The sequence below is a fragment of the Peromyscus maniculatus genome, chromosome 8 (genome assembly GCF_049852395.1).
Source record: "Peromyscus maniculatus bairdii isolate BWxNUB_F1_BW_parent chromosome 8, HU_Pman_BW_mat_3.1, whole genome shotgun sequence".
NCBI lineage: Eukaryota > Metazoa > Chordata > Mammalia > Rodentia > Cricetidae > Peromyscus > Peromyscus maniculatus.
In genome coordinates this window covers 74395666-74412513 of record NC_134859.1, presented here as the reverse complement: position 1 = coordinate 74412513, position 16848 = coordinate 74395666, and the positions used below count along the sequence as shown (strand labels likewise).

The 16848-nt window shown below is 45.2% G+C and overlaps 1 protein-coding gene across 6 annotated transcripts in view; it reads right to left on the bottom strand.

The window, feature by feature from the left end:
- Nucleotides 1-16848, bottom strand: part of Tex14 (testis expressed 14, intercellular bridge forming factor) — a 137623-nt gene that overhangs the window by 61577 nt on the left and 59198 nt on the right. For all 6 annotated transcript variants that reach the window (XM_016001764.3, XM_076577631.1, XM_076577633.1 and 3 more), the window contains 8 exons: nucleotides 16091-16205; nucleotides 14393-14558; nucleotides 13127-13263; nucleotides 7646-7727; nucleotides 5667-5797; nucleotides 4483-4596; nucleotides 2371-2494; nucleotides 580-758 (listed from right to left, as the gene is read on the bottom strand). In XM_016001764.3, coding sequence (XP_015857250.1) covers nucleotides 580-758; nucleotides 2371-2494; nucleotides 4483-4596; nucleotides 5667-5797; nucleotides 7646-7727; nucleotides 13127-13263; nucleotides 14393-14558; nucleotides 16091-16205 — 1048 coding nt within the window. The remainder of the gene's footprint in view (nucleotides 1-579; nucleotides 759-2370; nucleotides 2495-4482; nucleotides 4597-5666; nucleotides 5798-7645; nucleotides 7728-13126; nucleotides 13264-14392; nucleotides 14559-16090; nucleotides 16206-16848) is intronic.

Here is a 16848-nt window from a genome sequence, read left to right as displayed (position 1 = left end):
CGGGCCTGGACTCGATCTTCTTTTATCTTATCTGTTTTCCCTGTCAGGAGTTTTACAACTCATCTCCGGGGTCTGGTCTTGTTATCTCTGGAGAGGGGCATCTCGTGGTTAATTGGTTACCATCAGACATCCTGACTCTGTTCTTTTGTTCCTGGGGCTGGTGCCATCATTTCTGGGGACTTGAAACTGGCCTGGCCTAGATCACAGTCCCCAAAGCCGCCACTGAAGACTTTTAGGTACAGAATGCAAAAGTAAGGTGTTTTCTAAGTTTACAAGTCTCCAGGGAGGCTCTTCCAAACCTCTCACTCACAGCAGGGAGGTTGGAAGGAGCCTCCCCTTTCTTTGTGAGGCTAGTTCTTAAAGGCACAGACCATATAATTTATTTTAACCCGCCTCCCTTTTTAGCCTTTTGGTCGAATATCCTGACTGTTTTTCAAAGTCCCTGTAGCAGATACAGCCACCTGGGGAAAAGGGGTCTAAGTTCGTATCTACACTTAGGAATCCTGGTTTAAGCTTCTCTTTGTCTGTAGGGGATAGAGTGGGGGGTTTTTACTGAGGTATCACAGAGGCTATACCTACCTTTCCATCATATATTCCAGGTTGGTCAGCCTTGCTTCTCCTGCAGAGACAATGTGGACAGCGTAGGAGCTAAGGGAGCGATGGACAAAGCCTCGGGAATGCAGGTATATCAAGGCATCAGCGATCTGGAGCAGTAAGTGCACAATCACTTCCATGTGCAACACTGGGAACTGGGACCTCTGCAAGCAAGAGAGAAAGTTCCAAAAACAAAAGAAAAGACCTACTGCTGTCATTTCCAAAGTCTTCATTTGGTCCTCACACTTCCCGGTATTCTCATTTAGCAGAGGGGGAGCCTAAATGCCAGTGAGGTTAAGTGACTGATCTGTAGTTCCACTGATCCAGGACCCTGGCTGCAAACCTCAGCTCCTTGCCTACAGGTAAGCTGCTTTCTATCTTGACAAATTAGAAGAAAGTACTCTAAACTTGGTATCTGCATTCCAGCTTAATGAGGGGGAACTGCCAGGGAGGGGCGGTCCCTTCACTCCCTCCAGTAAACCTGCCTGGCACCTCCCTATCCAATTCTGGGGCTGGGAGAACCTGGCAGCTCAAAGGACTCTACAAGTTGCAGAGAATCTACAAGTTGCAATAGCCCTATCAGATGAAGAAGAGAGACTCACCGGGAGGGGTGTCTCTCTTTACTCCCAGCCATGGTATTTACTTTTATTTTATTTTTTATGTGCATTGGTGTTTTGCCATGGGTGTCAGGTCCCCTGGAACTGGAGCTACAGACAGATGTGAGCTGCCATGTGGGTGCTGGGAATTGAACCTGGGTCCTCTAGAAGAACTGTCAGTGCTTTTAACCACTGAGCCATCTCTCCAGCCCCTCAGCCATGGTATTTAGAATAAGATCACAGAGAAAGAACTCCTTGAAGCCATATCCCAGCCCCAAGAACACTCAGCCACAAGATCTGTCAATCATGGAGATACTCCTCCATCCCAAGGAAATCTGAGAGGTGAGAAGAAAAAGATAAGCAAACCAGGACAGAGCACAAGTAAAATGTAGGGGGAAAGAACCTGTGGCCAATGGCTCAGCTAGAACTGCATCAGTATGTTTCTGGCTCTGTTGAGCTACTGAAGGGCTGATAAGAAAGCAAGACTGAGAAGCCAGAAATTGTGGTACACATCTGCAATCCCAGCACTTAGGAGGCTGAGTGGTGGGAAGGTCGTGAGTTTGAGGCTGGTCGGGGTTACATAGTTAAGCCTGTCTCAATACAAAACAAAACAAGGCCAACTAGATGGCTCAGCAGGTAAAGCAGTTGTGATATAAGTCTGAGGACCAGCTTTTATTACTTAGAACCCACATAAAGGTGGAAGGGGAGAATCAAGTCCACAAAGTTAGCCTCTGACCTCCACACATATAACTGTGACATGTTATGTACCCACCCCCATATATCTGTTTAATGAAAGAAGGAAATGAAGATTATTGGATCAGTGAGATGGCTCAGAGGTAAAGGTGCTTGCTGCCAAGCCTGGTGACCTGAATTCAATCCCTGGAACCCTCCGTGGAAGGAAAACACTCTTTCCAACAAGTTGTCTTCTGACCTATATAGGCATGAGATGGTACACAGACAGACAAGACATACAAATCAATCAATTGATCAATGTAAAAGAATTAAATCCCATTAGTTCCAACACGTGCTTATCAGTCTTATCTGGCATGTTACACCATATGCAATCCAAGAAAAGGATTTAACGATCTATCTTCTAAATGAGAACTCTGCAAAGACGGCATGGAAGAGGGCAGGGAGAAGAGTGAGAGCAATTGGGGAAATCCACAGAAAGACCATTTACTCGTTCATGGAGGACACTGAACAGTGTGCCGACTGTGATACGCTCGTAAACCAGGCGAATTTTCTCCAGGTCCCGGGACAAACATACAGCCATCAGCTGCAGCAGGTTAGGGTGCCGTAGGTTGCTACACAAGATAAAAAGCTTCATAAGGGACAGGGCATATGAGAGCATGATAAAAATACGGGTGATAATCTTTCCTTTATGTCATTTGAACCCATTCTAAACAAATCCCATTCATAGCCAGGCATGGAGGCACAACGTATAATCTCAGCACTTGGGAGCTGAAGGCAGGAGAAGGTCAAGCTCAAGGTCACCTCTACTACATAGTGAGCTCAAGTCCAGTCAGGGAAACATGAGATCTTGTCTCAAAAACAAATAACACACAGAAAAACAAAAGCCAACAAAATACGATTTCTACACAGCATTTTTCTTAGAAAATAAAATGAGTTCTGGAAGGGGAGACATTGATTGGAAGAGGCTGAAGGTTTAAGAGTTATCAGTGGCAATGATAACAATGTTGTCAAACCTACAAAACAGATACTCTGGGTGCTGGCTAGTCTTATGTCAGCTTGAAACACAAACTAGTTATCTGGAAGGAGAACCTCAATTGAGAAGATGCCTCCGTAAGATCTGGCTGTAAGGTAGATCTTAATTAGTGACTGATGGGGTATGGGGGCAGAAGCCCATTGTGGGTAGTTCCTTCCCTGGGCTGGTGGTCCTGGGTTCTATAAGAAAGCAGGCTGGAAAAAAAAGAAAGCAGACTGAGCAAGCCAAGTGAAGCAAGCCAGTAGCAGTATTCCTCCATGGCTTCTGCGTCAGCTCCTGCCCTGCTTGAGGTCCTGTCCTGACTTCCTTCAATGATGAACAGCTATACGGAAGTGTAAGCTAAATAAACCCTTTCCTCCTCAGCTTGCTTTTTTTGGTCATTGTTTTTTGTTACAGCAATAGAAATCCTAATTGAGACACCCTGCATAAGCTGCATACATCATCTCAGACATGCATCCTCCTACTTACTTTAGAAATGTAATAACCAAGCCAGGCAGTGGTGGTGCACACCTTTAATCTCAGCACTTGGGAAGCAGAGGCAGGTGGATCTCTGAGTTTGAGGCCAGTCTGGTCTACAGATCAATTCTAGGACAGCCAGGGTGACTACACAAAGAAACCCTGTCTCAAAAAACAAGCAACAACAACAACAAAAATAAATGTAGTTATCAATTAAGAGTTAGGGATATAGCTCAGTGGTAGAGTATTTCTAGAAAGGAGGTAGCCAGCCAGGCAGTGGTAGCACATGCCTTTAATCCCAGGACTTGGGGGGGTGGAGCAGAGGCTGGTGGGTCTCTGTAAGTTTGAGGCCAGCCTGGTCTACAGAGTGAGTTCTAGAGGGGAAAAAAAAAAGGAGGTAGCTAATGTCAAGGTAATGTGTCCAAAGTCACATACCTACCTACTCAGTCTCATGTCAAAGCATACACCACGCCTATCTACCTGTCTTTTCAGATTGTGTGGGTCATTCAGGCTAGCTTCTTCAAAAGCAAGGGTTTCACCTGTCTAGAAACACCTTCTGCAGGGCTAAGTGGAATAATCCAGTGTCTGACTCACCAAGACCTAAATGACAGAACTCTAGAACTTTAGGAAGCCTTTGGAACTGAGACTCAGTAGTGGAGGTGTGGTTCTCAGACATCTGATCTCACGGACTGCTATGCTCTGTGAAAGCAGGACAGTCATTTGCTCTCCTGGTGGGTACAGTGTCCCAAATGGAGCAGGCCTCAGGGGCCACAGGAGAAAAACCAGATGGTCTTGGAGCCTGTTCATGCAAAGACATGACTTAGGGGACAGCTGACACACTTGAGGCCCTTACCATCACAATCCACACTCTTCATACTATTCATTAATCCCTCCTTCTCTATATGCAATTTTTTGTTGTTTTTGTTTTTGTTTTTTCAAGACAGGGTTTCTCTGTATTATGGCCCTGGCTGTCCTGGAACTCACTCTGTAGACCAGGCTAGCCTCAAACTCAGAGACCCTCCTGCCTCTGCTTCCCGAGTGCTGGGATTAAAGGCGTGCGCCACCACCGCCCGGCCTGTCGTGGGTCTTGTCCTTGGCTCTCCTTCTTACCTGCTGTGCTCCTGCTCAGCTATCAACAAGTCGGCCAACCTCAGCCTGCTGCAGTGAGGACGGGTGGGGAGGTTCAATTCTTTCACTGTGACCCGGCTCCTGTTCCACACTAGGCTGAAAGGTGTGGAGAGAGTGAGTGCAAGGAGGGGTTGAGCGGCCACTGCGTCCGTGAACCGGCCTTCCTTCCCACAGACCCGGACCACTGCGTCCGTGAACCGGCCTTCCTTCCCACAGACCCGGACCACTGCTTCTGTGAACCGCTCTTCCTTCCCACAGACCCGGACCACTGCTTCCATGATCCGGTCTTCCTTCCCACAGACCCGGACCACAGAATCTCTACTGTCCCTTAAGCCGGCTGGATCCTCCCTCCTCCCTCCTCCCCCCTCCCAGGGTCTAGAGCACCCTGGAGAATTAGGTGGGGCAAAAGTCACAGAAGGATTCAAGGGAAGAGAGTAATGTCCTAAGGTTAGACCGTGGTGACAGGAGTGTGGCAAATGGACAGGGAGGCTGTGAGCAGAGAACAGAGCAGTTAAGAGGCCATCAGGACAGACAGGAGCAACAGCGGTGGGGCAGGGGCGTGGCCTGACGGCAAATGCACAGCATGGGCAGAAAACCAGGGGGCAAGGGCCTTGTGAGCCACCAGAGGCTTTTTAGATGTGTGTTCCTTTGAAGGAGGAAAGAAGCATCCAGGCTCTAAAAGCCAGGGCAGCTCTTCTGACCCCGCAAAGACTAGGTCTCTGAGGAGTGAACACATCCAAGAGGTTTCTGTCATCTCCAAATCCTATTACTGCCATCATCCTGGATTTGGCTGGTGAGAGCCACAGCCCATTTCAGAGGCAAGATAATCCCCATCTTGCTGCCTCTAATTCTTTAGAAAGCAGAAAGGTTAGCATACTGAAATGCAAACCTCTTCAGAGCAGCTGTTCTCTGGCTAGAGGCTATTTGGTAATGTCTATACAGTCTGCTTGTCACAACTGAGGGGGGCATGAACAGCTGCTAAGGGTACCCAAATGGGCAGAGATCAGGCACATTCCTGAACATCTTACAATGCACAAGTCTGACCACAGCAAAGAATCATCCAGCTGAAAATGCACACAGTGAGAAACTCTAATTTAAACACATACGAGTTGATCAATTCACAGGAAGCCACTCTTCCCAGGGGACACTGGCCAGCTCCCACTTACTTGGTCATGACCATGTAGGGGCCACTGAAGAAAGAAAAGGTAGGCTCATCATCAGCTTGAATCACTTCCTTTTCTCCAATTACTGGAAGAGATCCTGGATAAGTGAGCTGCATCCCTGGAGTGAGATAAAACTGAAACCAAGGAACAGCTTCAGATTGCGAGGGAAGAAACTGGGAAAGCAAAATACCCGCAGAGTCTTGTCACTTGGGCTTAGAGCTGCTGATTACTTAGTAAATACATCTATGTACTGTCTTTGTTGTGGGTTGGCTGAATTTTGAGACATGGTCTAGCACTATGTAGCCCACAGTAGCCTCAAACTCAAAGAGATCAGCCTGCTCACCTTCCAAGTGTTGGGATTAAAGGTGTGTACCACATGCCCAGCTATACTACTTATTTTTGAGACAAGATCTCAATATGTAGCTCACACAGACTTCAAATGCATGATCTCCCGGCCTCCACCTCCTGAGTTCTGGGATTACAGGAGTATGCCATCTCATGTAGCTTCTGGCATTTCTTTTTACAATGGCACATCCTTCTAAAGGGTAGCATCATAGGTGTGATCCTACATGATTCACAATTAACTTTATACTATTTGAATTCTGTAATATTCTTTCCCTTTTACTGAGGTGGTTCACAGACAGAAGTCCAACATCTTACCTGAAATGATGTAACTGGGACTGAGGGGACTGTGGTAGTCTAAATGAGAACTGATGTTTGGTCCCCACTTACTGGAGCTGTTTGGGAAGCATTAGGAGGTGTGGCCTTGTTGTAGGAGGTGTGTCACTGGGGGTGGGCTCTGAGGTTTCAAAAATGCACTCCATTCCCAGTTAGCTCTGCTCTCTGCCCTGTGCTGTGGACCAGATGTGAGCTCTCAGCTAGCGCTCCTGCAGCATGCCTACCTTGCCAGTTGCCATGCTCCCTACCATAAGGTCATGGACTCTAATTTTCTGGAACATGAGCACCTAAATGAAATGCTTTCCTTTATAAGTTGCCTTGATCATGGTGTTCTGTCATGGTAATAGAAATGTAACAAAGACAGAGGCCTATCATGACCTCTCCAGAATCCAGGCCTGTGTACAGCAAAAGTCAACATACCTGTGCTATGGATACAGCTCCACAGTAGAGCAGCTGCATATCATGCCAGAGGTCCTGGGTTCACCCCCATCATCATCAACAGGAGGGAAGGAAAAGCCAAAATTCTTTTTTCCTCTACCCCCACCCCAAGCACCTTGGTAGAAACAATAGAGACTGGAAAAGCAAAGGTCATTCATTCACCCAGCAATGTTCTCCAGTGGGATGGACCACTTTCTACACACTTCATATGGTGCCAGGGTCATTCAAATAAATTCTATATGGTGTTTACCATTTTTCAGTAATGACGGGAACACTAAGAAGTATCTTTCCTACAATGCAAAAGAGCAAAGAAAAAAAATATTCTGAGGATAGGAGGGAAGAGCTGAGGGCTGGTATCATATATAACTCAGAGACAAAGCACTTGCTTAGGATGCAAGAGGACCTAGATTCTTTAATTCTCGCGAAGGTCCCAGACACTCTCCCTTAACAGAGAGGCAGAGAGCTGTGCCAACTCTATGGATTTGCTTCCCGATGGCCTTGCCTCCCACAGGTTTAATGAATATATTTGAAATGCTTTTAATGAATTGAGGAATGTTTTGAAGACAAATAGTATCTGCCAGTTAAAGAAAGAGGCCATTGGGGAACATAGCTGGATGGATGAATGACCTTTGCTTTTCTAGAGTGGGGGGAGAAATCATCAGGTTTAGCCTGCTCTAGAGAGTGAATAAGGTAGTTTACAGCTGTCATCCCAACCCTGGGAAGCAGATGCAGGACTGCTGCAAGTCTGAGAGCCTACCTCAAACCCCACGCCCAAAAAAGAGAAGAGCTGAATGAGGTGGAGAGATGTGGTCATATGATTCTCTAGCTAGACCAACAAACCTTGGCTAGGAGTGGCAACCTCTTACCTTCCCAAAGCCAAAGCTGTAGATGTTTTGGGCAGAAATGATTCCAGGTTTGAGCTGTCGGTTAGGAGAACTATTTGGGCTCCTAGAAACATTTAAAAGAAAAAAAGTAAGAATTTATCATTCATATCCAAAGGATCAACACTAAACCAAGGCTTCAAAACTGTGTGATTGCTATCATAATTAGCTTCAGCCATCCACCTGACACAAACCTAGAGTCACTTATAAACAAGAACCATTAACTAAAGAACTCTCCAAATCAGACTGGCCTGTGACCAGGTCTGTGGGTCATCTCTTAATTGGTAATTGCTGCAGGAAGGCCCAGCCCACTGTGGGTGGTACCATTCCTAGGCAAGTGGCCTACACTGTATAAGAAATGAAGCTGGCCAGGCAGTGGTGGTGCACGCCTTTAATCCCAGCACTTGGGAGGCAGAGCCAGGTGGATCTCTATGAGTTCGAGGGCAACCTGGTCTACAGAGTGAGATCCAGGACAGGCTCCAAAGCTACACAGAGAAACCCTGTCTCAAAAAAAAGTGAAGCTGAACAAGCAAGCCAGTGGGAACAAGTCAGTAAAAAAAAACTGCTCCTGTTAGAGTTCCTGCCATGATTTCCCTCAATGATGGACTGTGACCAGGAAGTGTGGTGATACTTTGTTTGTGCTCTAACAAATAAAGCTGGCCTGGAGATCAGGGTGCGAAACTAGACGCTAGAGGCCAGGCAGTGGTGGCACACACCTTTAATCCCAGTACTTGGGACGAAGAAGCAGGAAGTGACATGGATGGGCGGAGAGAAGAAGTGATAAGGCAGGATAGAGAGAAGAGCTTGGCCCTTTTCAGTCTGAGGATTCCTAGAGTTAAGAAATCTAGTGGCTGGCTGCTCTGCTTCTCTGATCTTTCGTCTTTCACCCTGATATCTAACTCCAGGTTTTCATCATTAAGACCAATTAGAACTCAAGCTACAAGGAAGTGTAAACCAGATAAATCTTTCCTCCCCAAACTGCTTTTGACATTTATCAAAGAAATTATGTGATATTATGACATTTATCACAGAAACAGAAAACACACTAAGGCAGCTGAGGTCTTTGATGTAGTTGAAGACTAGATAATTATAATTTTCCTTGGTTAAATTAGATATGAAACTTTAGACTCACAAATATAGGATAGAGTATTTTCTTTGGTTTTGCCAAATACAAATAGACTAGATATTGTAACTGTAATTCTTGCTTGATAACTGCTACATTCTTGTATAATATTAGTGGGACCAGCCTTAATATTATACATCCCAGGGGCTCAGGAGAGAGAACTACTAACGGCAAGGACTATTTTCAGGAAATAGAATCTCAGCACACTGAGCTCTATCGTCCACTTGCTTTAATTCCTCTGGCATAATATCCTTTATATACAGCTTCAGTTCTGTTCTCATGTCTAGCTCCTTTCTTGCCTGATTTCTCTCTATATTTATCTACTGTCCCCTCTAGGTTCTATCTTAATTCCTTCATCTACTGTCCCTTCTAGGTTCTCATCTATCTAGTTCTTTCCCCTATCAGCTCCTCTCCCGTCTCCTTCTCTCTCATCTGGCTCTTCCTCATCTTGTTCTTCCCCATCTGGCTCTTCCTCATCTTCCATCTCGTTCCTCTAGTACTCTCTTTTAGCCCTTCAATCTAGTTCTTCCCCATCTCAGTTCGTTCCTCTCAAGTTCTAACCCATCTAGTTCTTCCATTCTCTTCCCCCCCCAACCCTCCCCACCCCCGTGCCCTGGAAGTCTCGTTATATAAAGGGTGTAAAGCTATTACTTAACGTCCACCTCTCCTAGACGATGTCCCCTTGTGGAATTTACCATAAGTCAGGAGACTTGCATGTGGGCTGTTATCATTGTTAGTCCACCTGGGACTAACAATGGGCGCCCACCTGGGTGGTGTTTCCTGTAGTCCTTGAAAGTGGCCAAGGGAGATAATCTGATTCCAGAGAAAGCCTTTCCTGAGGCTGTTCTCCAAATACCTGGAATGTGTATGTCCAGAGAGTGATCAGTCTACACTGTTAGCCCTTCTTAGGGAAAAGTCAATTGGGAAAACTATGAAGGCACACATGATTTTCATAACAGAAGACAGCTGATATATAACAAGCCAAGTAACACCAAAAACTCCTTGGGATTTGGCTTCCTCTGGAGGAATTCCCTGATTCTTCCAGGTAGTGACTTTGCCATAACCAGCTGAGTTCTTATGATATGTTCCTGCGGCCCGCAGGATTATATGTAATTTTACTATGTTAAAGTTAAACCCTTCCTTTTTGATTAGACAGAAAAGGGGAGGTGCTGTGGGATGTTCTGTATGCTGTGAATGTGTTGCTCTGATTGGTTGATAAATAAAATGCTGACTGGCCAGTAGCCAGGCAGGAAGTATAAGCGGGATAAACAGAAAATTCTGGGAAGGAAAAACAGAACTGAGGAGTAAACGCCAGCCTGCCATCGTCTAGGGAGCAGCATGTAATGGCACACAGGTAAAGTCACGGAAAAGGTGGCGACATATAGATTAACAGAAATGGGCTGAGTTTAAGCGTAAGAGCTAGTCAGTAGTTAGCCTGAGCTAATGGCAGAGCAGTTTTAATTAATATAAGCCTCTGTGTGTTTATTTGGGTTCAAGTAGCTGCAGGACTGGTAGGTGAAAGAGATTTGTCCTGACTTCGGGCCAGGTGGGACACAGGAAAACTTCAGCTACAATATATTGAGTTTGAGGCCAGCCAGGGCTACGTGAGACCCTGTCACAAAAAGGAGGAGAAAAGACTTTAGGTAGCTGACAGTGGTAGCACACAGCTGTAATTCTACCATTTGAGAGGCTGAGGCAAGAAGATCTCAAGTTTGAAGCCATTCTAGGCTAGTGAGTTTAAGACTAGACTGGGCAAGGTTATACATGTCTATAACCCCAGCCCTTGGGAAGTAGAGACAGAGGATACAGAGTTCAAGGCAAACTGGTGGCCACCTGAGTTATGGGGGAGGAGATGACAAAGGATGGTGGGTACAAACAGGCAGTGATGGTGTATAGCAGCAGCAAGTGGCACTAAAGTGGATGGCTCTGTTTTGGTATTTATTTATTATTTATTTATTATGTACACAGAAGAGGGAGCCAGATCTCATTACAGATGGTTGTGAGCCACCATGTGGGTGCTGGGAATTGAACCCAGGTCCTCTGGAAGAACAGTCAGTGCTCTTAACCTCTGAGCCATCTCTCCAGCCCATTTTCTTCCTACCAACAGCCACACAGAAAAATACCGAACACTTCACTAATTTGTATATAATCTTAGCACAAGGGGCCACAGCAATTTTCTCTGTATTCCAACTTTAGTATATGTATGGCCAAATGAACACAATTAATTGACTTTTGTTATGGAAATGAAGATGGTGTAATAGACACCCTCTGAGGAAGGATCTTTGATTCTCGTCACCTGGTATTTACACTCTCACAGGTCATTTCAGGCGGCTCTGTTAGCTTAGTAGGATATTGCAGAAATAATGGAGTCAGTTACTTGGGCAAAGGAGGGATGGCTGGGTGGGTAAAGGTGATCACCACTGAGCTTGATGACCAGAGTTTGATCTCCAAGTTCTACATGAAGGAGAGAGAACTGACTCCCACAAGTTGTCCTTTGATCTCCACTCAAGCATGATGGCATGTGCACAAATGGGTACTTGCACACACACACAATAAGACATAACAATAGGGAGTCATCTCCAAAGTAAGACCTACCCTGACTTTTGCCCTGCTCTCTCTTGGTGGTTCCGGGGGAACTTTGAGGACATTCAAGCAGCCACTAGGGATCCAACCCCAGCAACAATGTGCCGGTCATGTTAGTGTGCTGCTGTGGATATCACTCTATATAAATAAAACACTGATGGCCAGTGACCAGGCAGGAAGTATAGGCGGGACAAGGAGAGAGAATTGGGGAAACAGGAAGAAGGAGAGGGAGACACTGCAGCCACGGCCAGGACAAGCAACATGTAAAGACGCCGGTAAGCCACCAGCCATGTGGCTAGGTATAGATTTATAGAAATGGGTTAATTTAAGATATAAGAACAGTTAGCAAGAAGCCTGCCACGGCCATACAGTTTATAAGTAATATAAATGTCTGAGTGATTATTTTATATGTGGATTGTGGGACTGCGGGGCTTAATGGAACCTGGAGAGAAGCTCTCCAGCAACAGTGTGCCATTTTAGAACTGACCCCCCATTCAGTCAAGCCTTCAGATGATGGCACCCCCAACCCCTTCTCTTTCCTGACTCACAGAAATTGTGTGAGATCAGAAATACTTAGTGTTTCAAGTTGTTAAATTTGAGAGGTGATTCATCATGCATCAATAGATACAAACAATGGTCGGAGTTGGAAAGAATCATAAAGTGTATCTTCTACAACTTTTTCATTTTAGAGATGAGAAAAATACAGCCCAAGGAGAGAGACCTGCTGGCCAACAAAAGGACAGGGGACATCTGCAAGGACTAGACACAGATGCTGCTCATCCAGCCACTGCTCTTCCCACTACTACACTCAAACCACCTGCATAGCAGGGGTCTATCAATGTGGTGATATTTTATTTGTGCTTTGATAAATAAAGCTTGCTTGGAGATCAGGGAGAAAAGGTCAGCCATTTTTAGTAAACAAAGTCAGGCAGCACACGCCCTTAATCCGATCATTTAGCCGGCAGCGTCTCTGTATGTTCAAGGCCATACTAGGGAACAGAGCCACATGTGGTGACACATGCCTTTAATCCCAGTACCAACCATAGAGATGTGGAGGTCTGTACAGACAAGAAAGTGAGGTAGTTGCCTAAGAGCCAATGAGAGAGCAGAACAGCAAGGCATATAAAGGCGTGGGTAGACAGGAGGTAACGTGCATTTGGAAGCTGCAGAGTTGGTAAGGGTGGCTGGTGGCTCTCCCTAGCTCCCTGATCTCTCTAAAGCTACCCCTGTATCTGGCTCCGTGTTTTTCATTTAATAAGACCGTTTAGAAATTCATGTACACATCATCTCAAGTTTTACAATAGCAGTGCCTTCTATTTCTTTAGTTTTTAAGAGCTTGGTACTGTGTCATGCATGCAACAGATGCTCAGCTGATGCTTCAGCAGTTTCAACTCAGACTCAATGAAAACTATTCTGCTGCCAGATGTGGCGGCACATACCTTTAATCTCAGCACTCAAAAGGGGGCAGGCTGATCTCTGAGTTTGAGGTTTGGTCTGAACAATGAATTCCAAGACAGTCAGGACTATGTAGAGAGACCATGACTCAAAAAACCAGCAAAAAAAGGGAGGGGGAGGAAGAAGGCGGAGGAAGAGGAGGAAGAAGTGACTGTTCTAATTCTGCTCCTGGAAATACTATAGGTCCTATCTAATTAGCAGTTCAGCAGTGACAGGCTTCCCCCTCCCTGCTTCAACCTGTTGTGCTGCTAAAGAGCCAGGAGGCTCCCACCAGGAGGGCTCAAGTGGTTCAAGACTGTGCTCACCCCTGGATGAGGCTACCAAACCAGGGTGGGCTGCAGATGAGACGCTGAGGGGAGTCTATCTTCTTCAGGAGGTCAGAGGAGAAACCCTGGATGATAGCCTTCATGTGTGAAGTGCAGCGCTGCATGAACTCCACCACCTGCAACACACAGCAGAGACACTCAGGGCTGACAGTGTGAGGGATGGAGGCTTCAGCATGCAGATGAATGGTCTGAGATGCTGAGAGCTCTCAACAGGGAATCTCTGGAAAGGGAAAGACCCTGGTGATTTTCTACAGACATGGAATGTTTTCATGGATAGAACCTGTCAGCCATTTCCTCCAATTCTGTCCTTCAGTGGATGAGGAAGCTACGCCAGGGCACAAAGAAGTGCTGGCACTCTGCATGCTATTCTGTGTTACATTTGTCATGTTATTTATTTCTCATTAAAACGTATCACAGGATTAAGGAGGTGGCTTAGCTGGTGAAGTACCTGCCAGGTACGGATGAGGACCTGAGTTCAGAGCCCCAGAACCTACATGAGAAGTTGGGCAGGGTGGCACATGCCTGTGACTCCAGCACTGGGGGTAGAGGGCATCAGGGGAAGGAGACAGGTAGATTGTAGAAGCTCACTGGTCAGGCCTACCAGCCTGGTTCAATGAAAGATCCTGTCTCAAAAAATAAAGATGGAGGGGCTGAAGAAATGGCTCAGTGGTTAAAAGCACTTGCTGTTCACTCATCCAGAGGACCTGAGTTTGATTTCCAGTACCCACATGGCAGAACCAGCTTGTGAAAGTTGTCCTCCGACCTCCATACTCACACCAAGGCACATACACATCATAAATACACAATACACAGTAATACTAAAGGGAAAGACATACTTTAAAAAACTAAAAAGATGGGGCTGGAGAAATGTCTCAGAGGTTAAGAGCACTGGATATTCTTCCCAGAGGACCCAGAGTCTAATTCCCAGCACCCACATGGCAGCTCACAACTGTCTATAACTCAAGTTCCAGGGGACCTGACACCCTCACACAGATATAACTGCAGGCAAAAATACCAACTCAAATCAAAAACTGAAAAGATAAAAAATTAAGATGTTGGATGACTGAGCAAAGCCACCTCACACTTATCTCTGGCCTCCACAAGCACTTAACTTGTTTCAACCAGGTCTCTCTGTCCACTAAGACTGTGGCTAAGACCACTGTAAGTTTGTTCTCTCCCAGGGATCCTGACTATTAGTCCATATTCTTCCACTAGGCATGGTTGGATAAGGAGGCCCACTCTTACCTGAGTGCTACGATCCTTCCCTGCTGCCAAAGCCCAGGCCTGTGGGTTTCGACCCTTCTCATCATGGAGTCGCAGGTCACCCCCTGCATTCAGCAGTTTACTGAGGATCCACTGGTTGCCTGAAAAAGCTGCTGCATGGACAGGCGTGCTCCCATCAAAGCATCGGCTAGAAACAGAAAGAAATACAGTGAGTGTCCATGTTAACCTTCCTTCCACGGAAGGGCTCAGTATTTATTACAAGGTCTTCCAGTCATTAACAGTACATTTTAGGGATGAAGATTACAATATTGCTTGTGAGAACACTAATCTGTGGTAGCAAGAGCTTTACACATATTCCTTTTTAATCTTTTTTATTCAGTCTTCATCTCAACCCTCTAAACAGAGTCAAAAGGGCCTACCCAGGTAGGGATTTGAACCTGTGTTCTTTCCTTACCGCCCCCAAGGTTTCCCTGGAACATTTTCTTCATGATGGCAGTACTTCGGGGTCAGGCTGGTTAAACACAGAGACCATTCCTCTCATGTGACAAGTGCTCTTCTATACACACCAAACTCAGCAGGAGAATCCAACAAAAGTTTGGCATCACCAATCCAGCCAAGGATTTGTTCCTCAAAAATTCTACCAATGCTAGGAAACTAATTGAGGAATGAGAGTTGGCCTTTATTGTGTCCCCAACAAAATGAGGGTGTAACAGATATAGCCATGGTTTCTTTTTTGGTTTTGGGTTTTGTTTGTTTGTTTGTTTTTTGTTTTGTTTTGTTTTTTTGAGACAGGGTTTCTCTGTGTAGCCCTGGCTGTTCTGGAACTCGCTCTATAGACCATGCTGGTCCCAAATTCAGAGATCCGCCTGCCTCTGCCTCACAAGTGCTGGCAACAGTAGTGCCATCTTACAAAGCTTTAATGACCCTGACAATGAACTGGATGTGGAAGCACAGGTCTTTAATCCCAGCACTGGGAGGCAGAGGCTGGCAGATCTCTGTGACATGGCACGTTCCAGGAACCCTGCCTCAAAAAAAAAAAAAAAAAGAAAGAAAAAGAAAAAAGAAAAAGAAAAAGAAAAAGAAAAGAAAGAAAGAGAGAAAAACCCTGAAAATGTGAAAATGACAACAATATTGTAATGTGTGAATCATTTTCATAAAATATTTAATTAAAATTTAATTACAACTTAATGAAACCTGATAAAGTTAAGAAATTGCATGTAATTTTTTGGAAAAACAAAAGAATGGTAACAAATGCCTATAATCACAAAACTTAGGAAGTAGATGCAGGAAGATTAGGGATTCAAGGCCAGCCTCAGCTATATCAGACCCTGTCTGTAGACAGAGAGATGGCTGAGCAGGTAAAAGCGCTTGCTACAAAGCCTGACCACCTGAGTTTGACACCACACTTCCAGGTCCAACATGTTAGAAGAAGAGAACTGACTCTCTCAAGGTGTCCTCTAACCTACACACACATACACTTCCACACTTGGAAACAAAATATAAAAAAGTATTTTTTTAAAGCTAGCACACTCCTAGAGCTTGTACAGTGGTTGGCATCTGTAATTCCAGCACTCTGAAGGCTGAGGGGAGGATCATGGACAGCCTGGGCTAAATAGTGAGTTTCACACAGCATGGGAAGCAGAGTAAAACTCTAACTCAAGAAAAATGATGTTTAATGCATAATCTTTGTTTTCTAAAAATTAGTATTATTATACTTACTGGTTTGGATCTGACCCATAATCCACCAGAACATCAACTAATTTCATATGGCCCAATAATGCTGCAACAAACAGCGCTGACTGGCCCAGGCTGTTAACTGCATCAACACAAATTCCTGTAAAGCAAATACAGAATCAATATAAATATCAAGAATCATCCTGCAATGGGACTGCTGAAACTTACATTGAAGGAAAATTTTGTTTCTTGTGTTTTTTTATTTTTGGAAAAATTATTTAATGTATCTATGTGTGGGTGGGTGCATGAGAAAGCCAGAGAGGACATCCCATTCCCAAAAGCAGGAGTTACAAGAGGTTGTGAGCTAGGAACCAAACTCTCAACTCTTAACCAATGAGGCATCTATGTAGCCCCGGGTTTTCTGACTTTTGAAACAGGGCCTTGTGGAGTCCAGACCAACCTTAACCTCCCAATCCACCTGCTTTGACCTGTTGTAGAATATTATGTTAACTTAGGCAACGATGTGTTAAATTTGTTTCTGCTGAATTTGTTTAATTATGTAAAGATGTGTTACATTTGTTTCACATTGCCTGCGTAAGGCACCTGATTGGTCTAATAAAGAGCTGAAGCCAATAGCTGGGCAGGAGAGGGATAGGTGGGGTTACTGGGCAGAGAGAATAAGTAGGAGAAGAAATCTAGACTCAAAAAGGAAGAAAAAAGAGAGAAAGAGGAGGAAAGAATGAGGGAAACACCCAGGCAGGCATTAGCCAGGCAGACACAGATAACAAGAAAGTAAGAAAGAT